This window comes from Microtus oregoni, unplaced genomic scaffold, assembly GCF_018167655.1.
Source record: "Microtus oregoni isolate MIOR12 unplaced genomic scaffold, Mior012 000006F_ref0000085, whole genome shotgun sequence".
NCBI classification, from domain to species: domain Eukaryota; kingdom Metazoa; phylum Chordata; class Mammalia; order Rodentia; family Cricetidae; genus Microtus; species Microtus oregoni.
In genome coordinates this window covers 19,862,008-19,887,692 of record NW_024543065.1, presented here as the reverse complement: position 1 = coordinate 19,887,692, position 25,685 = coordinate 19,862,008, and the positions used below count along the sequence as shown (strand labels likewise).

Here is a 25,685-nt window from a genome sequence, read left to right as displayed (position 1 = left end):
TTTTGCTCTCTCTGTGGTTCATGCTAAAAGGAGACTTAATTGTTAAAGAATGTTAGGTGGATTTGGTCTTTCTTATGTTACTTTTCTGATGTAGTTGTATTCATGCTAAGAAGATAAGGGTCCAGTGAGGTGGCTTGGTAGGTAAAGGCTACAAAGCTTGGTGATGTGAGTTTGATCCTTGGAACCTACATGGTGGGAGGAGAGAACTCACTCCTAAAAGTTGACCTCTTGACTTCAGCACATTCCTACAGGCACCATGGCGTGAGCATGTACACAGTCAATCAATATAAAATAACTTGTAAAAATTTAAGAAGATAAATTTATAATAATAAACAAGATGAAAATCACTTGGAAACTTACACCACACATTCATATTTTGGACATACACGCACACACACATACTTTTTTGGTTTTTCGAGACAGGGTTTTCCTGTGTAACAGTCGTGGCTGCCCTGGAACTCACTCGCTTCTTGTGTGGAGGTCAGAGGATAGCTTGAGGGAATTGGTTCTCTTCTTCCACCATTGAACCCAGGTCCCTCAGTCTTGACAGCAGACACCTTTACCCATGCTATCTTGTTAGCTCACTACCCTATTCATTTGTTTGTTCATTCATTCATTCATTCATTTGCATCCATTTGTTTGTTTGTTTATAGACAGAGTTTCTCTGTGTGGTTCTGGCTGTCCTGGAACATGCTGTGTAGACCAGGTTGGCCTTGAACTCACAGATCTGCCTGCCTCTGCTTCCTGAGTGCTGGGGCTCTCTGCCTGTCTTTCTCTCTTTTTAAATGAGTATTTTGTCCAAATGTTCAGAGAGAAAGAACTTCTGTGTACAGATCACTTTGAGAGTTCCAGTGGAATAGCATGGCAAGTCCAGTTGCCTTACACAAAGGCTGACAACCTGGGTTTAATTCTTGAGACCTCAGTGGTTGGAGGGCAAGAACTGACTCCTGACTCCTGCAAATGATCCTGACCACCATGTGTGTGCTTCGGCACGTCAATGCCCACACACATTTTCAAAAGCAAATAAATAAATGTATTATTTCCCAAATTTAGTTTCACTTTGAGACAGGATCTCCCTGTCTGTAACCCCAGCTGGCCAAACTCACACTGGCTCCAGCTGCCTCTGTCTTCTAGAGCTGGTAGTAAAGGTGTATGCCACCTACACCCAGCCCTAATTTTCTTTTCATAAAATATTTCATTTTATTTTTCCCAGAATCTGATTCTTCCATCCATATGACACGAGCTCTTTCCATGGACTTTTGTGGCAGTTGCTGGCTGGCACCAGCAGTTCTAAGTCTTGAGGGGGTGTGGTCCTTGAGAACAACCTCCCTGTGAATGGCACAGCTCTCACTGGGTCTCATGTAACCCAACTGACTTAAGCTTGTTGTGCACCTGTGGCTGGCCTTGAACTCCCCGTCCCTGTACGGTTTTCTTTTTGTAAACTGGTCATTTTCCCAGTGCAGCTGCTGCTCTGAGGATGGCCAGAACATATAGACTTCTTGTGAAGGGACCACCGTGAGATAAATATTCTGTAGTGTATTGGCAGCTTCCTGCTGGGGAAAAGGAAAGATGCTAGTTTGCTTGTCCTGCGCTTGGACAACTAAATTCTAGTTCAAAGGAAGGAGCAGATAAACACTTTGTTGCAGCCGCTTTTGAAAAGCTGACAGATTCCCTGCAGCAAGACTTCCTCCTTCCCTTTCTCCTCTTCCCTTTGAAGTTGGGCAGGTGGCTGTTTAATCCGGTTGCCACCGCTTACTCAAGTCTTGCACCAGCTCTCTCTGCCTGGGAGAGCAACCCCAACGCTCTGTGAAGAAGAATGTAATCATAAAGTTTTGATTTTATTAGTTTCCTTAAACATTGACTTTATTACTGTTGGGCCTGGGGTCATGCAATGATGGTGGGCAGACCACCAAAGTCTGTCAAACCAGAAGCAAGCTTTATTCCAGAAACAGGAAAAAAAAAAATAACTGTGGGATACACAAAGCTATCAGCTATAACTGTGACCACAGCCAGAGATCAGGCTTCTGTAGCTATGGCAATGGGGACTGGTTTGGGGCCTCTTCTAGTAAAATCTAGCACCAGGTGTGGGTCAAAAAACTTTTACAACCTTGGGATCAGGCTTAAGTTTTACAGCTTTTGGTTATAGTGTGTTAACTTACAATGTTTGAGAAGGCCTGTGCTGACTCAGCCTCTTTTCACTGTCCCTGAAAGAATGCAAGACAGAGACTAGAGTCACATAGGGGGACAGTTAAAAATTAAGGGAATACAAGCAGAGGGTAGATAGAGGTAATAGAAGCCAACCTTTGTCTGCAGGACCTGCCTAGCTGGGAAGCTGAGCGATAGGAGACAGCTGTTAAAGGTTCACATCTGTATACAGTGGCTGCCAAGATATCTGCTCTTAGGCAGAAAGTGTTTGTTAAAGGTTAAAAGTGGCTGCCAGCTTTCTTTATTTTTTTTTTTCTCCCAAAACGTGTTTGGGCTTACAACTTTATATTTCTATGTTCCTGGAACCTTTATTTCTATATTCTATTTCTGGACTTTTCGGTTACATTTTCTGTTTACTGTGCTGGCGATTGAGCTCAGAGCCGTGAGACAAGCATCGTAAGTACCACTGAGCTACATCCCCGGCCACTTTTATCAGTTTTAGGCTCCACACCGTGCACGTTTACTTCCCCTCCAGTCACAATAATCGTTTCATTTATTCTGCCTCTCGCCATTTGTGTTAAGTATTTTAAGGCAAATTTCCGATCGCATGCCATTTCAGCCCTACCTAAGTCATTAGGTGTCTGTAAAAATGGTACTGTTTCTTCCTTTTATTCTTTTTTTTTCCCCCTTTGGTAGCTTATGATGACCTTAAATTTACTTTGTAGCTGAGAGTGACCTTGAGTTTCTGATCCTCTTTCCTCTACCTCCCAAGTGCTGTAATGACAGGTGTGTGTCCCCATCTCTGATTTTAGGGTGCTGAGGGTGGAATCCAGGGTTTCCTTCCTGCTCTGGAAGCAATCCCCCGACTGTGCTGCAATCCATAGGCCCTTATGCCACTTCCTCACCGTGTCACAGCTACTTACATTAGTTAATTATTTCTTGACACTATGATAACAAAGGGCCTTTTTTTTTTTCAAGATTTGTTTCATTTATTTATGCGCCTGTGTGTGGGTATGTGCATGCGAATGCAGGTGCCCCAGACTCAGAAAAGGGCATCTGATGCCCTGGAGCTGGAGTTACAAGTGAGTGTAAACCAACATGAGTGTTAGGAACTGATCTCAGGTCCTCTGCAAGAATCCCCGAACTACCTCTGCAGCACCAACAGTGATTTTTTTTAAGGGTTTTATAAGGTTAGTCTTTAAGTAAGAGCTATAGAAGTTTCACTTGTCTTTCTTTTATTTTTTCTTTGAGACTGTAATTCAAGCTGGCATCCTGGTCTTCCTCCAACCCCACCCCCAACTAGGTTACCTACCCATGCCTGGCTAAATTGATAGATTTTTGTTTGCTTGTTTGTTTTCAAGACAGGTTTTCTCTGTATAAGAGCTCTGGCCGTCTATGAACTTTGTAGACCAGGCTGGCCTCGTACTTACAGAGATCCACCTGCCTCTGCCACCCAAGTGCTGGGATTAAAGACATGTGCCATCACTGTTAGGCAAATTGATAGATTTTTGAACAGCTCTGCCTTCTTGTCTGTGACTCAGTAAGAGGAGCTGGCAGTGAGTGTCAGGATGAAGCCAGGGGACTCCTGCCTTTCTTCGTTCCTTCCGCTGGCTTGTCTCACTTAGCACACGATAGTGTCGCCATTTTCTCTTGCATTCTATTTTCTCCTGGCGTATTTTTCTACTCAGTCATTTGAAGTCAGCAAAACTGTCAAAAGACAATGGGTAAATTTGCCGACTTAATACAGATAAGCTGATAGCAACATTTGCAGCAGCAAATCCTCCAGCCCACTTCCAAATGCCAGAGAAAAGTGTGCAGCCTCCCCCACCCCCAGGCTTCCTAGCATTTTAGTGAAGCCACAGTTCTTCTGCGATGCAGATATTCATCCTGGGCTATCTTTCCAAGAAGCCCAGGTCCCTCACACAGCAATGATGGGGATGTCTAGTGGTACAGCCCATTTGCAGCACCACTGGGTGACAGTTCCCCTTGGGCTTAAGAGCATAAATGACCGGAAGGAAGTAAAATGAGGGCTTTGAATAAGATGATGCCCTGGGGGTTTTCATTGTATTGTCACCACTCTTTAAAAGATGCAATTGTTGAATATAATAATCATGTTGAGGTTGATTCATAAAACTGTTCCTTGTCTTATTTTCAATTCATTAATTTTAAATAGGGTCTCACTATATAGCCCTTGTTGGCCTAGAATTAACTATGTAGACAGCGTTAACCTTGAATTTGTGTAAACCTTTCTGCACCCTGCCTCTACAGTTGGGATGATAGGTGTGAGCCATACCTAGCTTGTTCCTCATTTTATATACTACATAGCTCAGGCTGGCTTTGAACTCCTGATCTTCTGCCTTTGCTTCTAGAATGCCAAGCTGTAGGTGCCATCATGCCCTCCAGTTTTGTGTTTTCTTAAAAATTAATTTATGTGTGTATGAAGTCACCCATCCATCCGTCTGTGTGTATGTATGTATGTATGTATGTATGTATGACCGACAACTTTGAAGAGTCAGTAGCCTTCTTACCAGCCCTGTGTTATCTTTAAACATTTTTCTATCTTGTAGAGAAGAAGCGCACACAACTGAGAGAGAGCACATTCGAATGTGCTCGAGCACCGCTTCTTGGTGGCTGTGAGGTTTAGCTGCATGGAGAGTGGGTCGTTATGCCTGGTTGTTTTCACACTTGCTAACCCAGGGCTCATTTTGCTGGGTGCTCAAATGGTAGGGCAAGGGATAAAAATGAGTAGCGGAGATCTAGGGTGCTCGCCTAGTTAAGCAGGAACAATTTCTCTTGACTTGTGAGAATATCTGTTCATGTGATTGACATGACTTCTAGTTTTCGAGAGAAATTATAAATTTAGTTTCCTATTAAAATCTTTGAAAGCAAACAGATAATTCAAATGTTAAACCAAAGCCCTATTTACTCTATGCCATTGTGTAATCTGCCTCTCCCTTGGGTAACCGTCAATTTTATACTTGTAACTGCTGCGGAGCCGAGGGAATTTAGCTATTGCCCCAATGGTGCCAACCCAAGTGACGCCTTTCCTGACTGCGTCAGCCTTAGCCTTCCGGCCACTTGGACTCAAAACATCCAATATTTTGTCTCCTCTTATCTTTCCTGTGTAGCTATGTAAACCTCGAGGCATTTCCTTCTTCCTTCCCTCTCTCAGCCTTCCTCCGTGGGATTCGTCCCCAACTCTGAGTCTTGGAGCAGTATCCAGCTAGGCTAATCATCACCTGTTGTCTTGTTTGTTTTTGTGTTTTAGGCAGGGTCATGATGTAGAGCCCACACTGTCTTTGAACTCACTAAGTAGCTCAAGTTGTCCTTGAATTCAGGGCCCTCTGGCCTCAGCAACCCGTGTGTTAGAATTAAAGGCGTGTGTTACCGCACTTGGTTTCTCATACTCTTTCATTAACTCCATACTCTGAAAGTTCTGCCCCCACCAACTTCTCTACCTAAATCTCCAGGTTTCGGGGGTGTTTTTACCTTAACAGCCTGGCATTTCCTATGGCACTGCTTCACTTGTTGTTCCGCTAACATCAACCTGCTTTTTCTGGTCAGGCTCTCCCTCCTGGCCCACAGCATTGGCTGCTGAGGTTCTGGAGTTATGCAGCGCCTTTAAAGTGTGTTTCATTTTTAATCACTTGGGGGTAAAAACTGCAGAGCAGGCAGGGGAGATCTAGAATGAAGGAAGAATTTGGGTGAACCCTCCTCAATGGGGAAAGTCTAGGAATGAAGGGCCATCCAGATTCCGGGGGAGTATCCTCCATGGGAGAGTGCCAGGCCATGGAGACTCTTGTTTTAATGCCCCAGAGAATTCCTCCAGGTTCCCTACAAATTTCTTCCTTCTGGCTGCCCGAGTCTTCCTTCCTTAATTTGTTTGGGTTTTTGTTTGTTCTGTTTAGTTTGGTATTCGGGAGTGAATCCATTTCTTGTGCGTCTGGCAGGTTCTACCAACGGAGCTCCATCTATTTATGTTACACCTCACCAACTTCAGCTGGTGTGCAGCTCAAAAGCAGGTGTCATCCACATCCGTTCACCTTGCAGCTGGCTTGGTTCACCTGCCATTAGATACCGGTGTTGTGCTATTTCATTTGGTTACTTATCAGCTGGAGCTGTCTGTTGGTTAATTGGTGGGCTTCACTATTCAAAATAAGCTAAAGTTAACTTCTTCTTTTAGCAAGTTGTTTATAGAATTCATGAAATTATATTCTCATACCTTTCTCCTTCATGCTCCTTTAGCATTGTGTTATGGATTCTTTGGGTGGTGGTAGTGTAACAGCACTGGCTGTCCTGGAACTCACTTTGTTGACCAGGCTGGCCTTGACCTCACAGAGATCCGCCTGCCTCTGCTTCCTGAGTGATGGGACTAAAGGCAGGCGGAACTACCACTGGGTGTGTTTAGGATTGTTGATGTAGCACGTATCACCTAGATCAGTGGTTTTTGACCTGTGGTTATGACCCCTTTGAGGGTCACATATCACATATCCTGAATATCAGATATCTACATTACAATTCATAATAGTAGCAAAATTAGTTATGCAGTAGGAACAGAATAATGGTGGGGGGTCACCACGACACAAGGGACTGTATTAAAGGATTGCAGCATTAGGAAAGTTGAGAGCAGACTTAGAATTAGCTATCAAATGAGGGACTCAGGTTCTTGCTGGCTTTGTATGATTTCCCAGTAGTTAATACCATGTCTAGCATCTTCCAAGCACTCCACAGTAAAGCCTTGATGTGTTCTGATATCCTGAGTCTATGAGAAATCTTTGGATCAGTGACTGTCACAGTAATTGTGGCATAAATATGGAATGGTTGTTCAGCAAAGAGATTTGCACCTAAACAAAATCCTGTCTGTATAAGTCTAAATTCTGTCAGGGGCATCTTGTATGCGTATGTTCTTTCACTCAGCGGCAGCTCTCTGAAGTAAGCTATAAATTATTATTCATTGGCTTTCGGGTGGATTGACCAACATGTGCAAAGGCCAAGGCCTTTTGAGCAGGGTTAGATGGCAGACAGATGGGTGACCAGGAGAGCAAGCAGTGTGTTTCCTAAGGTCTGTGCATTCTCATTCAGAGCACAAACGTGACCCATCGAGTTGAGCAGATGAAACCGGGAACCAAAGACCACGTGAAGCGAGATGCAGCTGTATAGTTCACTTTCCCTCATCATTGTTCAGCCCTTCCTTCTCTCAGGGAAAAAACAAAAGAGGAAACACTTGACTTGGAGAGTGCAGAAGACTCTTGATCTTGATAGCAATCGACTGTACTTAATTCTTTCATTCTTTCTTCTTTACCAGGTGATGGCTGTGGGCACATAGTGACCTCTCAAGACAGCGGCACGATGACATCTAAGAATTATCCGGGGACTTATCCCAATCATACTGTGTGTGAAAGGACCATCATGGTCCCGAAGGGGAAGAGACTCATTCTGAGGTTGGGAGATTTGAACATCGAGTCCAAGACCTGCGTTTCCGACTACCTGCTCTTCACCAGCCCCACGGATCAGTACGGTAAGGAGAGAGGGGTGGGGCTCTGGTGAGCAGCACAGACAACCTGGGAGAGGGGAGACGGAACTCGCTCTGTGTAAATTCTGCAGGGTGAGGTAGATCCTCTTGCTTCATAAACTGAGGCGGTGAAGGAGATACTAAACTGTCTGCCCCATGTATCTCGAAGATTAGCTCAAATCTCTGTCTTGCTGGAAACAGAATCGGAAATGTGGCATTCGGTTAACACACACCTTCATTATTTGGCCAACGCTTATTGAATAGTGGCTATGACTCGGATGTTCTATGAGGAACTGGGTTATTATATTCAGTGAACAAACAACATTCCTCTCATGGAGAGTCTCCCTGGGGAAAAGACAACTGTGTTTAGAACATGTCAGGTGGTGAGGAAGAAAGAGATGGACTCCTACACAGCCTATTTTATGGTCATGTCAGTGGGGTGGTCAGGCAGGTCCTGCCGATGTGGGGAACATGAGTGCAGAGATGGGTGAAGTGAAGGGATGGATTTGTGGGTAAGACTGAAGTCAGTTTTCAGGAGACAGGGCAGCAGTGCAAAGGGAATTTCCCTATCTAATAACCTTTGAAATTCAGTTTCTTGTGCTATGGGTACTCTGTTTACGCCTGTGATGCTAATTGTCTTGCTGGTTAGGACCTGGCTAACTCGACAGAATATAGAATCACCTTGGTGACAAGTTTCTGGGCATGAAAATTCCTTGAGGTGGGAAGACTCACTCAAACTACATACTGACTAAAAAGAGAAAGCAAGCCGGAGCATTTGTTACTGTCTGCTTCTAGACTCTGGATGTCATGTGACCAGCTGCCTCACGCAAGCACCTGCTGCCCAACATCCTTTGAACTGTGAGCCAAAAAAACCCTTTCTCCTTTAAGTTGCTCTTGTCAGGAAAGTACTATCATTATCATGATGGCTTTTTGACCCTAAGCCCTAGATAGCTTGGAGTTAGACCATTGGAAACCAAAGACAAAACTCTTGACCAAAGACCAAAGACCAAATCTTGTCATCTACATTTTTAGATTCTTAACTACTAGTACTACCACCACCACTACTACTATTACTCTATTACTACTTCTTCTTCGTCGTCGTCTTCTTCTTCTTCTTCTTCTTCTTCTTCTTCTTCTTCTTCTTCTTCCCCTCCCCCTCCCCCTCCCCCTCCTCCTCCTCCTCCTCCTCCTCCTCCTCCTCCTCCTTTTCTTCTTTTAGAGATAGGGTTTCTCCATGTAGCAGCTCTGGCTGTCCTGGAATTCACTTTGTAGACTGATTAGATTGACCTCGAAGTCACAGGGATTCTCTGCTTCTGCAATGGATTTAAAGGCGTGTGCCATCACTGCCTGACTGGATTCTTGTCCTACACAGAGACTTATACTGAGATTTATAAGCTAATCTAACTTTGTTGCTGTATATACCACATAGTTGAGTATAATGGGAAGAGACTTGTAATCTAAACTGTGGTCAACTCCTCTAGCCCAACGAATCTTGTTGACCTTTTAAAGTTTATTTTGTTTTGATTATCTTGTTCCCGAGTAACTACAAGGACAGATGTTTTAAAAACGTCTCATAGCCTCATAAAGTGACCTCTGGTTTCTTTATGTGTGTCACAACATCCAATGCATAAGGAAGAACTTCAAATAGATAAGGATAGCTTCCTAAAGCAAGGGAAATAGTATGCCCAGGACTGTCCTATCCTGGGGAAGCTTAGAAACAGCATTCCTGGGAGAAGGCAAAAACGATTCATAAGAAAATTTCCATCAATCCAATCTTTTCAAATTGTACAAATATTAAAAGTCTCCAGAGTATGCAACAAGTGGAGATGAAAACCAGTGGTGGTATGGCGGCCATCATGTGGCTCCGCTTTGTTTGATCTTTGTCAAACAGCTATGCTGGCTTTATGACTTCTGTCACTCCCATTAGATATGGCTGTGCCAGTTCTTCCATCATCTAAAGCAGTGATTCTCATCCTTCCTAACACTGCGACCTTTAACTCAGTTCCTCAAGCTGTGGGGACCCCCAACCATAAAATTATTTCGCTACTACTTCGTAAATGTAATTTTGCTACTGTTATGAATATTAAGTAAATATCTGTATTTTTCCAGTGGTCTTAGGTGACCTCATGAAAGGGTCATTCAACTGCCAGTGGGTCATGACCCACAGATTGAGAACCAATGATGTAAACGAAGTCTGTGAGTGGGGGGGATGGGTGGTAGGGCAGCACGTATTTGTAATCCAAGTGCTTGGGAGGTGGAGGCTGGAGGACAGGAGTTCAAGGCCATCCTTACAGATGACCCAGGTTTAGTAATCAGAGCCCATGTGGTGGTTCACAACCATCTGAACTCCAATTACAGGAGATCTGACTCCCTCCTGCCTTCTCAGGCACCAAGTGGGCACATGGCCTATACAGGATGCATAGACAGACATGCAGACAAAACAGGTACTCATAAAATCATTAAGAAATATAAATAAAATATACAACGTCTCAACTGTGGGTTCTTATAAGACAAAACAAAAGAAAAAAGATAGATTAAATACCTTCTTATTCCAAGAATGAAGAATCAGGTCACAGTCACAACCAAATCAAAGAAAGACCAAAGTCCAATAGATAAAAACTACAGCATCTGATACCTTGGACCCACTACCTGTTCTCTGGGCTGTGAAGGGCCTGAGTCACTTCCAGCTCCATCTTCTGCAGCACACAGCTTGTCTGCACGGCCCGAGCTGATGCTACTCCACAGCTGTGGCTCCTCTTCGCGATCTGCTGTCGTTGGTGATCCGGTCCATGGAACTGGCATCTCAGATTCTGAGTCTCTCTTGCAGCTGGGCTGTACCTTCACTGATCACCTCTCCTGGGCTCTTCTCAGGAGCTCTCATCCTTCCATGTGATGCCAAGCCTCACCTTCTCCCCATGGCTCCCTCATGCCTTTAAAGCCAGCACTACCTGGGAAACTCTTGTTCACATTACATATTCAGCTGCTAATGCAGGAACAGTCAGGGCCCCCTCTGGACCTCACATTCTGAGTGCTGACCTGGGAAAACACTACCCAAAGATTTCCCCTCAGTGATACTGGTCTTTTAGAACCCCCTCCAATTCTTCAGCACCAGCTGAACAGTGTCGATTAGCCTACAAAGCAAAGTTCACATTAGTGGTTCTGGTCTGTTAGTCACAGCGATTCTTCTGCCCCTGCTGACTAGAACCACAGATTATTAATTTAATATCAAATGGCCCTGATAAGAATCTCAAGAACTTTCAGACCTTCTGAAACTTCACAAACCAGGCCTCTATCGTTTACATTTCTCTCCGTATCCTTGTCTTCCCAGCTCACAAAGCCATGAAGGAAGGCTCAGTGGCTTTTCCAGCCCAGTGCTCTGAGGTTCTTCCACGGTTCTCCCCCATACATGGTCTGGTCTGTCCCGGCAGTACCCCATGAACCTTGTACCAGTTTCTGTCACTGATGTGATTTAAAAACAAAAGGCATTACCAAAAGCAGCGTATGGAAGAAAGGATTTATTTCAGTTTGCACCTTTCAGGTCACTCTCCACCTAGGGAAGTCAGGGCAGGACATCAAGAAGGCAGGAACTGGCTTGTTCCCCATGGCTTACTCAGCTTGCTTTCTTATACACTACAGGACTACCTGCCCTGAGGTGGTACCAGTCACAGTGGCTAGACCCTTCCATATCAGACAGTGATTAAGAAAATGCCCCTACAAACTTTCCTACAGGTTGGTTTTACGGTGGCATTTTCTCAATTGTTCCCTCTTCTCAGATAACTGTAGCTGTGTCAACGTTGACCAAAAACCAAACCAGGGCAGTATTTTTAATGTGTGTGGCTGAGTTAAGAAGCTGACCCTGCTAAATGCTTTGGAAGTAGTAAAAAATTTGCAACCGTCGATTAAGCCAGACATGGTGTCACAGACATGTGTTTAATGCTGGCACAGCAGCAGTGACAGGGCAGGACTCTGTGAGTTAAAAGCCAGACTGGTCTTCATAGGCAGTTCCAGGCCAGCCAGAGACCCTCCCTGTCTGAAGAGGAAGGAAGGAAAGAATGCTGGATAATATTCAGGATCGGGAAGCAGTTGGCAGCCGTGGCTCGTCGGTCTCCTATAATCTAGGATTGTTCCTCAGTCTGTCTTTGTCTTTTGTGCTACCCAGTTATTTTGTACAGTGTCTGTCAGTTTAGGTTGCTTTGATGTCCCTTGTGATTAAATTCAGATACTGCATTTTTAACCAGCACGATCTATCATTGTCTGTCTGTACTAAGACAGAATCTCACTGTAACTCAAACTAGACTGGAACTTACTGTAGCTGGTTTTGAACTCACAGCAATCCTATTGCCTCAGCCTCCCCAGTGCTTTGAGTATACATTCAAGACCCACCACACCTAACACAGTACCTCCTTCTAAAGTCATCTTTAGCTCAGCCTGGTAGTGAGTGCTCTTAATCCTAGTACATAGAGGCAGGAGGATCAGAGTTCAAGGTCATCCTCAACTACAAAGGGAGTCTGAGGCCAGCCAGACTATCAAACCCAATCTCAAAAAGCTAGTGAAGAGAAACTAAACTAATATAATTAATAGACAGTAACTTTTCAACATCAGAGTCTGCGAGTAGCGTGTGCTTCCAAAATGTGAATTATGATCAAAACTGTACCTATTCTTAAGTTATTCCAAGCAGAATTTCTTCCAATAACCCCTTTGCTGTTATTTAAGTAGAACAGTGTAGAATGAGACATTGACAAGTCCCAGATGGAAGGGGATGCCATCTTTCAGAAGATGAAAAGCATCTCATATTTATGTATATCTTTAAAATAGTAGAAACTGCTCATTTCAGGGACTGAATACATTTACTTTGAAACATATAGGTTGAGTGAGTATCTCAATCTAAAATACATATCCCAAATTCTACGGTTCAGGAGCTTCGTATTCTCTGACCTGACCCAGAGGATGAGATAAGATGGGCTGGGGAGATGGCTCAGCAGGCAAACAGTATACCATCAGGGCCTGAGGACCAGAGCTCACATCTCCAGAACCCATGTAATTGGTAATGCTAGGTGAGCATGTGGCAGCCCGCTTATGATCCCCGTACGTAGGAGGTAAGGTTGAGCAGGCTGGCTAACTAGACAAGCTGAATCTGCAAGGTCTGAGATCATGTGAGCCACTGACTCAGTATGTATGGTGGAGAGCAATCAAGGGGAAGGCTCAGCGTCTGCCTTGGGCATGGCATGCACTGTGTGCATCTGCACCCACACACAAGTAAATAGAAGATTCTAAAACGTTTTGGATTTCAGAGCACTTTAGGTTCTAGGTTTGACATTAGAAAGGCTAAGCTGATAAAATCTATACAAATACCAGGATGCAAAAGCCTTCCCAGCCTCAGACACTCAAATACGGGGTAATTAACCTGAATTTCTTCTTGGAAAAGTTCCCACCTCCTCCCTCCTTGCCAGCCCATCTGGTTTCTAGGCCATCTAGGATTATCTTGTTATTAAACGTTGTCATAATATTTTCTCATTTAAAATTTGTTGTATTTCTGTGCAGGGCATGGTGGCACTTGCCTTTAATGGCAACACTTGGGAGCAGAGGCAAGCAGATCAGAGTTCAAGGACAGTCAGGTTACCCAGAGAAACCCTGTCTCAAAAACAAATAAGTAAATAAATAATGAAATCATTGTGTTCTACAATCTGCAGGAACTTGGTTTGTGAAATTCAGGCTTTTTACTTTCTAGTCTTCTTTCTAGTTTTATTCCTTAGCCCCACTCCCATCTCTGTACCTATTGTTTTTTCTCTAAATGCGTGTTAGATTTCTGAGGTAGCTGAAAAAGACAGACAGGAGGATGCTTATTAATAACATACATGGTGGGGAGGGGGAGCACAGTCAGGGAGACTTCCAGAAACTGAGGGATCTGCCAGGGTAAAAAGCTGGCTGTGACCCTTTATGGGGCGTGAGGGGCTTGAGAATAAGGAAGTTGTACAGGGGCCTTCTCCAGACTCTCCTTCGGAAATTGCTTGCCTAAGGCAAGAGAATTCTTGATAAGCAAGGTCACCTTCAAACTCACCAGCTCACAACCTAGTCAGGGCTCTTAACACTCCAGGCCCTTTATATTTGCTGCTATTTCCTCTTCCCAGGTTTTCTCGTTCCTTCTAACGTGTACATGCGCCCCCCTCCCCCCTCTCCTCTCACCTGGTAAGTTACCAGTCCAGGGCTACCTGTTCTAGAAAACTCTCTGATGTCTTGCAGCTCCAATTTTGCTCTCTGTGCTCTGAACCTATTTCAGATTTATGGGGCAGTCATTTCAGCTTTATCTGAGGTACTGGGGAGTGGGCGTCCTTGAGCTGGGAGGACCCGTCATCTCTCTTTTTCCATTGAGTAGTATAACCCCACCATTGCAGATTCAATGCTTGCTTGCAGTTTGAGTTTTAGCAAATCTATAAAGCTGGCTTCTTACAAAAGAGAAATTTGAATGTCATTGCATTCACATCAGAGGAGGAATCACACTTGACGTTGCCCGGCTACAGATGTCTTTGCTTCACTTACTGTGTGGAAATCCATGACACCGGACTTAGGACACAGCTGAGGGAGTGCCCTGGGCTCAGTATCTGTGTGTTCCCGATTCTGTCACTAGCCATTGTGCAGAAGGAAGCTGAAGTTCAAAGAGGCCGAGAACTTGCTCACGCTCACCTAGCACTTAGGATTCAAGTGGGCATTTGACTCTTAAGAGTGTGCCCTGAATTGAGCACCATACCATCCCAATTCAACACCACAAAGGCCATCTGAGCTCTTGGCCTGTGTGTTACACCGCATGTTTGTAGCTCTTGTGTGGCTTTTGCTGGAGGAAATGGGTACTTCATCGGGTTTCCAAGCTGAGGCTGGGAGCTTCCTGATAGGATTGCTGTGGGAAGCCCTGTGGCCTGTGGAGGAAGGAAGCAGCTGTCAGTTAGAGGAATCCTGTTTTGCTCTGTGCTTTGAGTGGTAGGGAAACCAGGAAGTTCAAAGTTCAAAGATTGGACTACATTTCCTGTACCCCACCCCCAACATATATTTTTAACCATTGCCAGTGGCTTACAAGTGCTGTAATAGGACATTTACTGTTAATGTTTTTATTGCACTAAGAGCAAGATAAATGGGAAAAGTAGGAAATAACAAATAGTTATTTTTCTTTTGACTCATTTCTAGATTTTAGCCAGGCGGTGGTAACACATGCCTTTAATCCCAGCACTGGGAAGCAGAGGCAGGCAGATTTCTGAGTTCGAGCACAGCCAGGACAACACAGTGCAATCCTATAATGGGAAAAAAATAAATAAGATTTCTAAGTTTTCAGAACGGCAGATATTTAGCATACTGTAATAGCATCTTGTCCTTATGATTCTTGATTTTTTTTTTTATTCCAAAAGGAGAAAACCCAAGCCCAGAAGCTACTGTTTCACAAATAGTTCTCGCAGGTACTCAAAGTAAACAGTAAAATCCTTCAGCTTTTGGAGGTTAAAAACACAGAACCTTGAAAAGAATTTCCAACATATAAAAGGCTGGATTTGCATAAGTGTTCCCCTCTAGGTATTTCATTAACATAAGCATAGTCTCCGCGGGGAAGAAGTTACTTCCTTGGAAACACCCTGATTCAGTTGCCACCCTTTGTGAAGGATGACTTGGTAGGGCGCTGTGCTGTCGGGAGACATTTCTTCACTCTTGTGTCCCTGAACCCCAGGGAAAGCTGCACCTTTGTCTGGGCATCTGTCTGACTCATTTGTCACGTCTTAACTGATTTTTGTCTGAGAGCCAGAGACCAAAATTTCTTGACTACGGTTTTAATGGCACAATCCAGGGGTATCCCTTTTTTATGCTAATTCTCCTTTTCAAAGAAAATGGCCCTGAAAATTCTATAATTTTGCACAATGACCTTGCTGCAATTAGCAAGCCTGGACAAATCCTGCCGTTTGACTGCATTGAAAACCAAATGAGAAATGGGTAGAGCCCTCCCTGCAGCTCCTGCATTTCTGGTGATTGTTTTATCAGCCTGCCCTTCGGCACAGAGCTGGGCCTCACTGGGGACCACTTTCCCGGCAGATAGTGTGCCTGTGGCTAGCCCTGCCAATGGTGTTCCCAAGGAAGGCCACTGAGCCCCACCAGGCATGTTCTTATCTGTCCTGAAAATGATGTGTGTAGTTCAGAAGGGGCCCCAGGGACTAATGAGGGGTTTGAGGAGGCCTTTTTGTTGTTGTTCCTTTTAATTTATGACAAACCTCGAAGGAAGTAGGTTTTCATTTGGTGCCGTGTATTTTTTTCCCCCACTGACACTGACTATATAGTAGGGAAGGAGGCGATTGCGTTCTTAATGTTATGCATGGGACCCTTTCACCCATAGTGACATAGTTATTCAGCTTTAAGAAAAGAGCCACTTATCCACTAGAAACGATCTGGGTCTGGGGCTGTTCCTAGCGTCACTCTCATTGCCATGCCAGGACGAGGCAGCCTATAGAGAAGAGCTGTGGGCTGCTGTACACATTGCCAAAGCATGGACTGTTCCAGGCCTGGCCTGGAGCAGGCAGTTGATTCTTAGTAACACAGCTCTGCGTTATTCCTGCATGGAAACCAACCAAGGGTTTCCCTCTCAGCCACTGATGTGCCCAGCGGGATGCACCAACTCCTGCTTCCCTGGCCTGCGTCTGTGAGGACTTGGTTTCCTGTCTGGTGATAAAGGCTACAATGTTGTTCCATTCAGCTCTTCCCTTGATCCAGGGCTCCCAGCTACCCACAAGAAGTGAAAGTGATTTCTTCCCTGATGTGTCTGCCTATCTCGTGAATGTTCTATCCCGGTAACATGGGGATTTGTGACTGAAGCATAAGATGGACCCGTCCCACAGATGAGAAGAGAGGTTGCAGCACTGGGAATGTGGTTTGGTCGGTAAAGTGCTTGCTAAGCATCCTGGGGCTGGGTCACTGCACACATTGGGTACGGGTTGGGAGGCAGGGGCAGACATGCTTTTGATGTCAGTACTTGCACTGGGATGTGGTGGCGGGAAGTTCAAGGGCATCCTTAGCTACTTACCAAGTTCTAGGCCAGACTCAGAAGGAGAAAGGCAGCAGTGAAGGAGGACTTGGGTGACAGGTTCCATTCAGTGCACTGACATGCACAGCACTGCCGGTGGAGAGCTACACATCCATAGTGATATTTATGTTTTAATAAGTAAAGCTTGCCTAAAGATCAGAAGGGTAAAGCTAAGCCACTAGAGGTCAGGCAGTGGTAGCACACACCTTTAATCCCAGGATTTGGGAGACAGAGGCAGATGGATCTCTGTGAGTTCAGGGTCACCCTGGGCTATACAAGATCATTGCAGAAACAAATTCAGGTGGTGATGGCCCACACCTTTTTTTTTTTTTTTTTTTTGCTTTTCTTCTTATTTATTTATTAAAGATTTCTGTTTCACTCCCCCTCCCCCAATCAAGTCCCCCTCCCTCGTCAGCTCAAAGAGCAATCAGGGTTCCCTGTCCTGTGGGAAGTCCAAGGACCAACCACCTCCATCCAGGTCTAGTAAGGTGAGCATCCAAACTGCCTAGGATCCCACAAAGCCTAGTACCTGCAGTAGGATCAAAAACCCATTGCCATTGTTCTTGAGTTCTCAGTAGTCCTCATTGGCCCACACCTTTAATCCAGTGAAAACTTTTTACATCTGAATAAACCTCTCCGACCACACAATAATGACACAATAACTATACAACAATCCAAATCAGACCAAATCAAACCTAATTAGAAAAGGCCCAGGTTTAATGGATACCAGCGCTCCTGTGTGGCCTTCCAGCCCCCAGAGAGGAGACAGGGAAGGAAGATTGGAAAACCACATGTTTGTTCTCTGGGGGCAGTTTAAATACCCTGTGGGAGTGGTCTTGAGCATCTCTGAGGAGGGGCCACCATTTGGTGGGCTTTCTCAGGGATGGAGTCTGGACTGAGGCAACTCCTGGAGGAGGGGGCTTGGGATGGAACTCTCCACCCAAACATTCCAGACTCTTTGGGTATATGGATACGGGGGCTGGGGTGATGCTTCCAACCAAACACCCAGTACTAGGGAGTCATGCACCTTTAATTCCAACACTAGAGGGAATATAAAATGGGAGGAGAGAGAGAGAGGTTTATTTTGTAGTTGCCCAGCCTTGGTAGAGGTAAGATTTGTCTAGTGACTTGGCTGCTTTGCTTTTCTGGTTTTCAGGTTGAACCCCAATATCTGTTTCTGGGTTTTTATTATTCATGCTATATACTATAACATATGGGCCAGTTTGTTGGGGTTTCTGTCCTGCTCAGTTCCCATAGCTGGCAAGTCCCAAAGAAAATCACACAGAGGTCTTCATAGGTTATAAACTGATTGGCCCATTAGCTCAGGCTTCTTGTTAACTCTTGTAACTTATATTAACCCATTATCCTTATCTATGATAGCCACATGGCTCAGTACCTTTTTCAGCTGGGTAGGTCACATCCTGCTTCTTCGTTGATCTGGGTTGATCTGGGCAGGACTGCCGAGGGAGCTTCCTTCTTCCCAGGATACTCCTGTTCTTATTTCCCCGCCTCTACTTCCCGTCTGGCCAATCAGCATTTATTTAAAATGTAATTGACAGAATACAGAATTGTCCCCTACCAATACATATCTATAAAAAGTGTGTGCCCTAATTTTAGAAAGATAAGGCTGAACCTGACATGGAATGGAAACAGGCTTTCCCAAGAACAGTGCCTGCAACAAAAGAGTAAACCCAATATTGTCAAAATCATGTGATATAAAATGGTCAAAGTCAAGAGCTACTGAGTACTCATATGAGTTGATACTCCATTTTTTCTCTGAGACATCTCTCCAGTTCCTTTTTTGAATGTTTAAATATAGGGGAACCCACCCTCTTAAAAATTAAGTATAAAGTACAGCCAGAAGTGCAGGCAAGCATCATTTAACAACAAGACTCTCCTCTCACTCTGTAATAATAATGAATTCAAGAGGTGAACAAAAGTGGAACAGAAATGTTTTCCTCCACAGAAAGGGACAGAGAAAGCCAAGGATATCTGGGTGTTGATTTGGGATAGTGGTATTTAAAGTCGCTGAGTGAGGGTCTGGAGAGATGGCTCAGCAGTTAAGAGCGCTTGCTTCTCTTGCAGAGGACCTGGGTTCGGTTCCCTGCACCCAGTGACTCACAAACATCAATCTTCTGACCCCTGAGGTGTAGAAGGAGTCACGGGCAGGCCTGTTTTTCGTCCTGTCTGGCTCCCGCATGGTTAGCTTATGCCCCGAAATAACAACACACAAATAGTATTTTTTTAAACACTGCCTGGCCCATTAGCCTTAGCCTCATAGTGGCTAACTCTCATATTTTGCTTTAACCCATATCTAGTAATCTGTGTAGTACCATGAAGTGGTGTCTTACCGGGAAAGATTCAGCATGTCTGACCAGAGAGGAGAGGCATGGTGTCTGGCTCACTTCCCTTCTTCCCAGCATTCTGTTCTGTCTACTCCACCTACCTAATTTTCTGATCTATCAGACCAAGCAGTTTTCTTTATTGATTAACCAATGAAATCAGATCGACAAATGACCTTCCCACATCACTGAGGTCACCAGTCATACATATCATGTACATTCATACATACAGACATACATAAAATAAATATGAAAAAAATAGTAAAGTCCCTGTTTTTCCCACAGAGAGTTACAATCTTAAAGCCCATCAAGCATAGCTATCTCCCTTCTCAAATTCCTTATCCTATTGATTCAGGATACAAAACCTTATCTAGTGAATATTCTGGGGCTTGGGAGGGTCCTCTTTTCGGTTCAAATGAGTTCAGTCTAGGAGCAAACTGCTTGCAACTTTCCAACTCTGAATTCTGAGACAAGGAAATGACCATAGAGAGGAGAATCCTAGGGCTTACTGCTTCTCCCTAATGCTGATGAACTCGAAGCACACTTTATGTTTACATGGAAGCCCTACTTGCGTCCATATATACCCAAAAGGGCTGGGATGTTTGGGATCGCCAGCTTGGGGTCTCATCCACACTCAGGTCTTACTCTTCCCATTCCAAATAGTGCATCAAGTGGTGTCCCCTCCTCTGGAGCTGCCCTCTTCAAACTCCACCCCTGAAAAAAACTGGCAAAAGTCAGCCCCCCCCCCCCCCCCGGAGCTGCTCAAGACAATTCTATAGGTTACTTGAGACCTGGTAGCCATATTTGCCAAGTTGATACCTTTCCCACCCTTCTGAGGGTACCCAGAAGTGCTTTGCTCAGATTAAACCTGTATTTAATAATTTGGTTTGATTGGCTTATTACATTGGCAGTGGTAGATTTCCAATAACCAGGGATTCAAAACTTAAATGGATCTCACAATTTCTTTCTTCAGTGAGAAGTTATACTTCACTGGGCAGGTTTGTTAGTAAACACTAAATGTACTTAAACAAGCCAAAATGGTACAAGTCAGTTGCTCAACATGGGTTGCATTTTGTTTTATTTTGTTTCCTGAGATAAGGTCTTATGTGGCCCAGTCTGGCTTACAACTTGCTGGTAGCTGAGGATGGGACCTTGAATGTCTTCCTGTCCCCATCTCTCAAGTCCTGGGATTACAGACATGTGTGCCACTATGCCTGGCTTCAACATGGCTTCTTTTGAAGGGTTTTTCTGTATGTATTTATTTATTTTAGTTTTTTGAGACAGGCTTTCTCTGTGTGGCCCTAGCTGTCCTGGAACTAGCTCTGTAGATCAGGCTGGCCTTAAACTCACAGAAATCCTCCTGCCTCTGCAGTGCGGAGAGTGCTGGGATTAAAGGCTTGCATCACCTCTGCCTGGTGGTGGTGGGGTGTTTCTAAGGGAGGAATGACTAATTTAGCCCAAGATTTTATTCCATTATTGGAGGGAGTGTGGGTGGGGTCAAGCAGGAGAATCAGGATTTCAAGGTCATCCTTGGCTACATACTGAGTTCAAAATCAGTTTATACTATATGAGGTCATGACTTTTGTTTTTGAAGAGATAAACACAGGCATGCATGTATGCTCACCGTACAGACACACATGGAATAGACTCTGAAATGAAGTAGATGTAGCAAGTCCGTGAATGGATAACAATCACCTACCATCAAGTGTTATCCACTGTCCATAACTGTCTATTTTTTGCTTCTATTTATACCAGGAACAGGACGAGAAGTTTAACTTTATTTTGTTTTTGTTTGCTTGCTGTGAGATATGATCTTGCCCAGGCTGGCTTGGAATTCACTATGTAACTCAGGTTGGCCTCCAGTTCACGGCAGTTTTCCTGCCTTAGCCTCACAGTGCTGGCATCACAGGCGTGAGTCACCCGTCCAGCTCAGGATGCTTGTATTTATCAGCATCACTGTAAGCGGGAATGCTTTGACGTCATGATCTTGATTTCAGGCGGCCACAGTAATACACACAGCAGTACACATGGCTCATCACTGAACAGGGTGCTGGTGTGTGGCACATGACCCTACCTACTGCTTGAACACATGGGCTGGAGACAAGTTTTCATAAGAAGAGATGCTATTCTACCAGGCCTGTGCACGCAGGCCTGTTTTGCTGTCTGTTCACAGGCTGAGGCAGGAGAATGTCACAAGGACTACATCATGAGTTCATGGCCAGTCTAAGAAAGCTAATGTCCTAGTCCTAAAATAAAAAGTGAAGAAGAGGACTAGGGATATACCCAGTGATAGAGCACTAGCCCAGTCCATGCAAGGCCCTGGGTTCAACCCCAGTAACACATTGTGTAGGGGACAGGTTAGCATCCTCCAAGGAGTCTGAGAATTTTGCTAGTGTACCCAGGGTGTCTTAGGGGTTTCCATTGGCTATCTCTTTTCCTTTTTAACTCTAGGAAGACAATTATTAGCTTGATGGGAAGTTTCCAAAAGAAGCTCCATCTCCCCCAGATTCTGGCAGTTAGACAAAGGCCAACATTCCTCTACCAGCTGAACCATTTCCCCTTTCACTGGCAGAAGGGACAAAAGGCGATCTGTGATGCCTATTAGCATATCAAAGCTCACGCTGGCCTCCTGCTCCCCCACTATCACAAGTACCAGTAGGGAGCTCAGACTCTTCTGACCTCTTCTCACCTCCCCCCACCCCAGACTTCCTCCAACTCAAGGGCTTATCCTCCCCCAGCTAGTCATTCTCCTTATAACCCTGCTATTTGAGCTATGTTCCCTAATTTTTTGCCTTGCACCCTTGGTACACTCTATCTCTTCATGTCTCATTCTCCCCCCCCCCCCCCCATTTGTTCATGGCTAAGTCCAGTCTGCTTGTCATGTTCAATCTGCCTTCTCTCTCTGTGCTGGACTCTTCCAGATGCCTCTGGCTGTTCTCTCCCTCATATCTGTAGTAGGAGGCTACTAGTTTGTTCCCAACTGCTCAGCCCTGAAATAACCACACAGAAACTATATTATTTACAACACTGTTTGGCCTGTTAGCTTATGTATGTTTCTAGCTCACTCTTATCTCTTAAATTAACCCATTTCTACTATTTTATATTTTAACACAAGGCTTATGGTTTACCAGAAAGGTTCCAGCACGTCTTGTCCCTGGCTACAGCTACATGGTGTCTCTCAGACTCCGCCTTCTTTCTCCAGCATTCAGTTTAGTTTTCCCCGCTTACCTCTATTCTGCCCTGTGCAGGCCCAAAACAGCTTTTTTTTATTCATTAACCAATAAAAGCAACACATATACAGAAGGACTTCCCACATCACCTCCCCTTTTCTGTCTGAATAAAAAGGAAGGTTTTAATTTTAACATAGTAAAATTACATATAATAATACAGTTATCAAGCAAGAATTATAATTACACTATTTATATCTACTTTATCTTTTATTATAAGTAAGGAAAACTATAATTATAACTATCTTCTCTTAAACTCCATCAAAGACTGTAAAAGGATATAATATTACCTAAGTTACCAGGAAGTGCATTGTAAGCCACTTCCAAAACTCTAGAATTGACAGATACATCTCGCTACCTGTATAGTCGCCCAAAGTTCTTCTGTACCATTGGGGTATCCATCTTCAGCCTATAGGCCCATAGTATCTGGCAGACTTTTCCATGAGGCAGGAAATTTCAAAGACAGTTCTGCCTATATTGACAGTATGTGAATCACTATCTTTTGTATCTTGCAGAATGTCTGGCAGTCTCTTTTGTGAAACAGAAACCTGAAGGACAATCACACCTTCTTTAGGCAGCTTCCGTAGTCATTTTTCTGTGGGTCCTGCAGATCCAGTTCATACAGCATAACATAAAGCAGTCCAGGCAAGAGCAATTTCTTGCCCACATGGCTAGCAAGCTCCATGAAGAGCCTCTTTGATGACCATTGTCTTTTTGAAGTAAATTGGTGCAGCCAGGAGCACACATGTGTCATTATCATGACAAATCCCCAGTTTTTAAGACTTTTTAAATGTCGTGTTCCATAGGTCTTTGAAAGGTTTTAAGATTATCTGTCTAACTGAAATATATCTCTATATATCTAGAAAACCTAACTAATATGACTACAAGCTTTGACCATTATAGATGATTATCTATTAACCTATATTTCTTAATTATACATTGCATTTTTAAATGAGCTGCACAAACACAATACCTTGATCAAGAGCAGAAATATACAAATAGTAAAATTGACCTTAAATTCGTATCAATAGACCAAGATCCATACCAATGCAAATCTCTATAGCATACCCCCATTTAAATATAAACAAACATTTATAAACAGTATTTGGGAATATGGGTGTAATTCTCTCCAAACTACTTCCTGCTTTTTGTTTGGTGAAGTATTTTTGGTGGTCTTCACAACCACCTTTCGAGGGTCTTGGTCTATGAAACTACATTAGTCTGGAAGAAATTCATAGGTTCTCATCTTCTGTGGAAACAATAGAAGAACCTCTTTTCCAAAGCAACAAATCCCTAGACCCAAATTTTGAAATCAAGAGACCTTTAACATATATATGTTGGTTTAGCTTAGCAGCCCATACAATGAAATGTCTCTCTGTACTTATCTCCTTCACAGTCAAAATAGTCAAAGAAAACACAATAATATTCATAATTCAGACTCTCTGTGTATATTCCATCTTGATGTGGCTTATTTTTCTCACTCTGTTACTTTTTGTACAAGTTTAATACTTATTTTATTATCTTGACTCCTTTAATCAATGGCTGTCTGTACTCTTTTATATTACATTTACTGTCTCTTTACTCTTTATTCTTTCCCCCAAGCCTATGTACATTTTTTAAACATACTGTATCTAGTTTAGAGTCTGAAACTGTCCTATTGTGTATCTGAAATCCTTTTCTGTCCAGGAGCACTTCTTAAAATGCTAAGTGACATTACTAGGCTGCTTTGCCTTTTGGCTCCACACAGTCCAACATGGCAGAGGCATGTTCACCACCTCTGCGATCCATGCACACTGCCCCAGTTCCAGGTATGCAGTGGGTCTATGTTGCGCCACTAAGCAGATTGTAAGACTCTGCTCACAAACCCCATTCAATTCATGCTCAGCCTCCTGAAAGAGCCAGAGTTTGTGCTGGCAGCATGGCCCAGGAAGCTGCCCTTTTGAAACCGTGTTCTTTTTTTCTTTTGCTACTGCTGAATCAGGAAGACCATTCTTAAAGGAGCTGTGGCACGCCGCCAGTAAACAGAGCAAGCTCTGTTTTCTATATTTTTATTTTTTGTGTGTGTCTAGAATTACTTTTTAAGCTTTCTCAGGTTTTACGTGGATATAGTTGACCATGCTGGTACTTCAGTCTGTAGTCGGAGGCTACTAGTTTGCTCCTGGCTGCTCAGCCCCAAAATAACCACACAGAAACTATATTATTTCCAACACTACTTGGCCTATTCGCTTATGTATATTTCTAGTTCACTCATATTTTAAATTAACCTATTTCTATTATTTTATATTTTACCACAAGGCTTGTAGTTTATCAGCAAGCTACCAGCTGTGTCTGTCCTTGGCTGTGGTTATATGGTGTTTCTCTGACTCTGTTTCTTTCTCCCAGCAATCCGTTTAGTTTTCTCTGCCTACCTCTATTCTGCTCTGTGCAGGCCGAAGGCAACTTCTTTATTCATTAACCAATAAAAGCAACACATATACAGAAGGACTTCCCACATTACGCATCTATAATAAAAACCTGCTTAACCATACCTTGGAGTAGCCATGTCTTCTGTTTCTACAGCTTGCCTATGGGAAGGACTCTGCAGCTGCCCAGCCTTGGGACTGGGTGAGGATTGGGTGCCTTGCCCAACAGGCTGCCTTGCAACAGCCCCGTCCCCAGCCCAAACTCAGCCTCACTCATGCCGCACTCACTGAGGAAATCAGGAGAGCCGTTCTGCGTGACGTCAATACAGACAAAGGTCTCTCATTCTCCCTCGAGGGCGCACCCTTGTGTGGCGTGCCAGAACTGAGAGAGACTGGTGTCTGCCATCAGGGTCATTAAAGGACAGTGCGCTTGCCTTCACTTTCTCTGCACTTTTTCCAGAGATGTCTGTGTGCTTATCATAACTTTGGCAGGATAAAACCAAATTATAACTTTACAGCTGCATGTGTTTGGCTTCTAGGGAATTATATAGTGTACAAATGTGTGTGATGACCTGTAGTTTTATCTATTTTTGGAATAAGTGGTCAGTTTTGCAACAATTCAACTCTTCATAAACTTTTTTTTTAATTTATTTATTTATTAAAGATTTCTGCCTCCTCCCCGCCACCACCTCCCATTTCACTCCCCCCCCCATCAAGTCCCCCTCCCTCATCAGCCCGAAGAGTAATCAGGGTTCCCTGACCTGTGGGAAGTCCAAGGACCACCCACCTCCATCCAGGTCTAGTAAGGTGAGCATCCAAACTGCATAGGCTCCCCCGAAGTCAGTACGTGCAGTAGGATCAAAAACCCATTGCCATTGTTCTTGAGTTCTCAGTAGTCTTCATTGTCCACTATATGAAAGGAGACAGAGACAGAGACTTACATTGGAGCACCGGACTGAAATCTCAAGGTCCAAATCAGGAGCAGAAGGAGAGAGAGCACGAGCAAGGAAC

The 25,685-nt window shown here is 44.0% G+C and overlaps 1 protein-coding gene across 1 annotated transcript in view; it reads left to right on the top strand.

Annotated features, from left to right (window-relative positions):
• Dcbld1 (discoidin, CUB and LCCL domain containing 1) overlaps window positions 1-25,685 on the top strand; it is an 81,602-nt gene that overhangs the window by 19,600 nt on the left and 36,317 nt on the right. Inside the window, exon 2 of the mRNA XM_041654958.1 lies at window positions 7,451-7,663. Coding sequence (XP_041510892.1) covers window positions 7,451-7,663 — 213 coding nt within the window. The remainder of the gene's footprint in view (window positions 1-7,450; window positions 7,664-25,685) is intronic.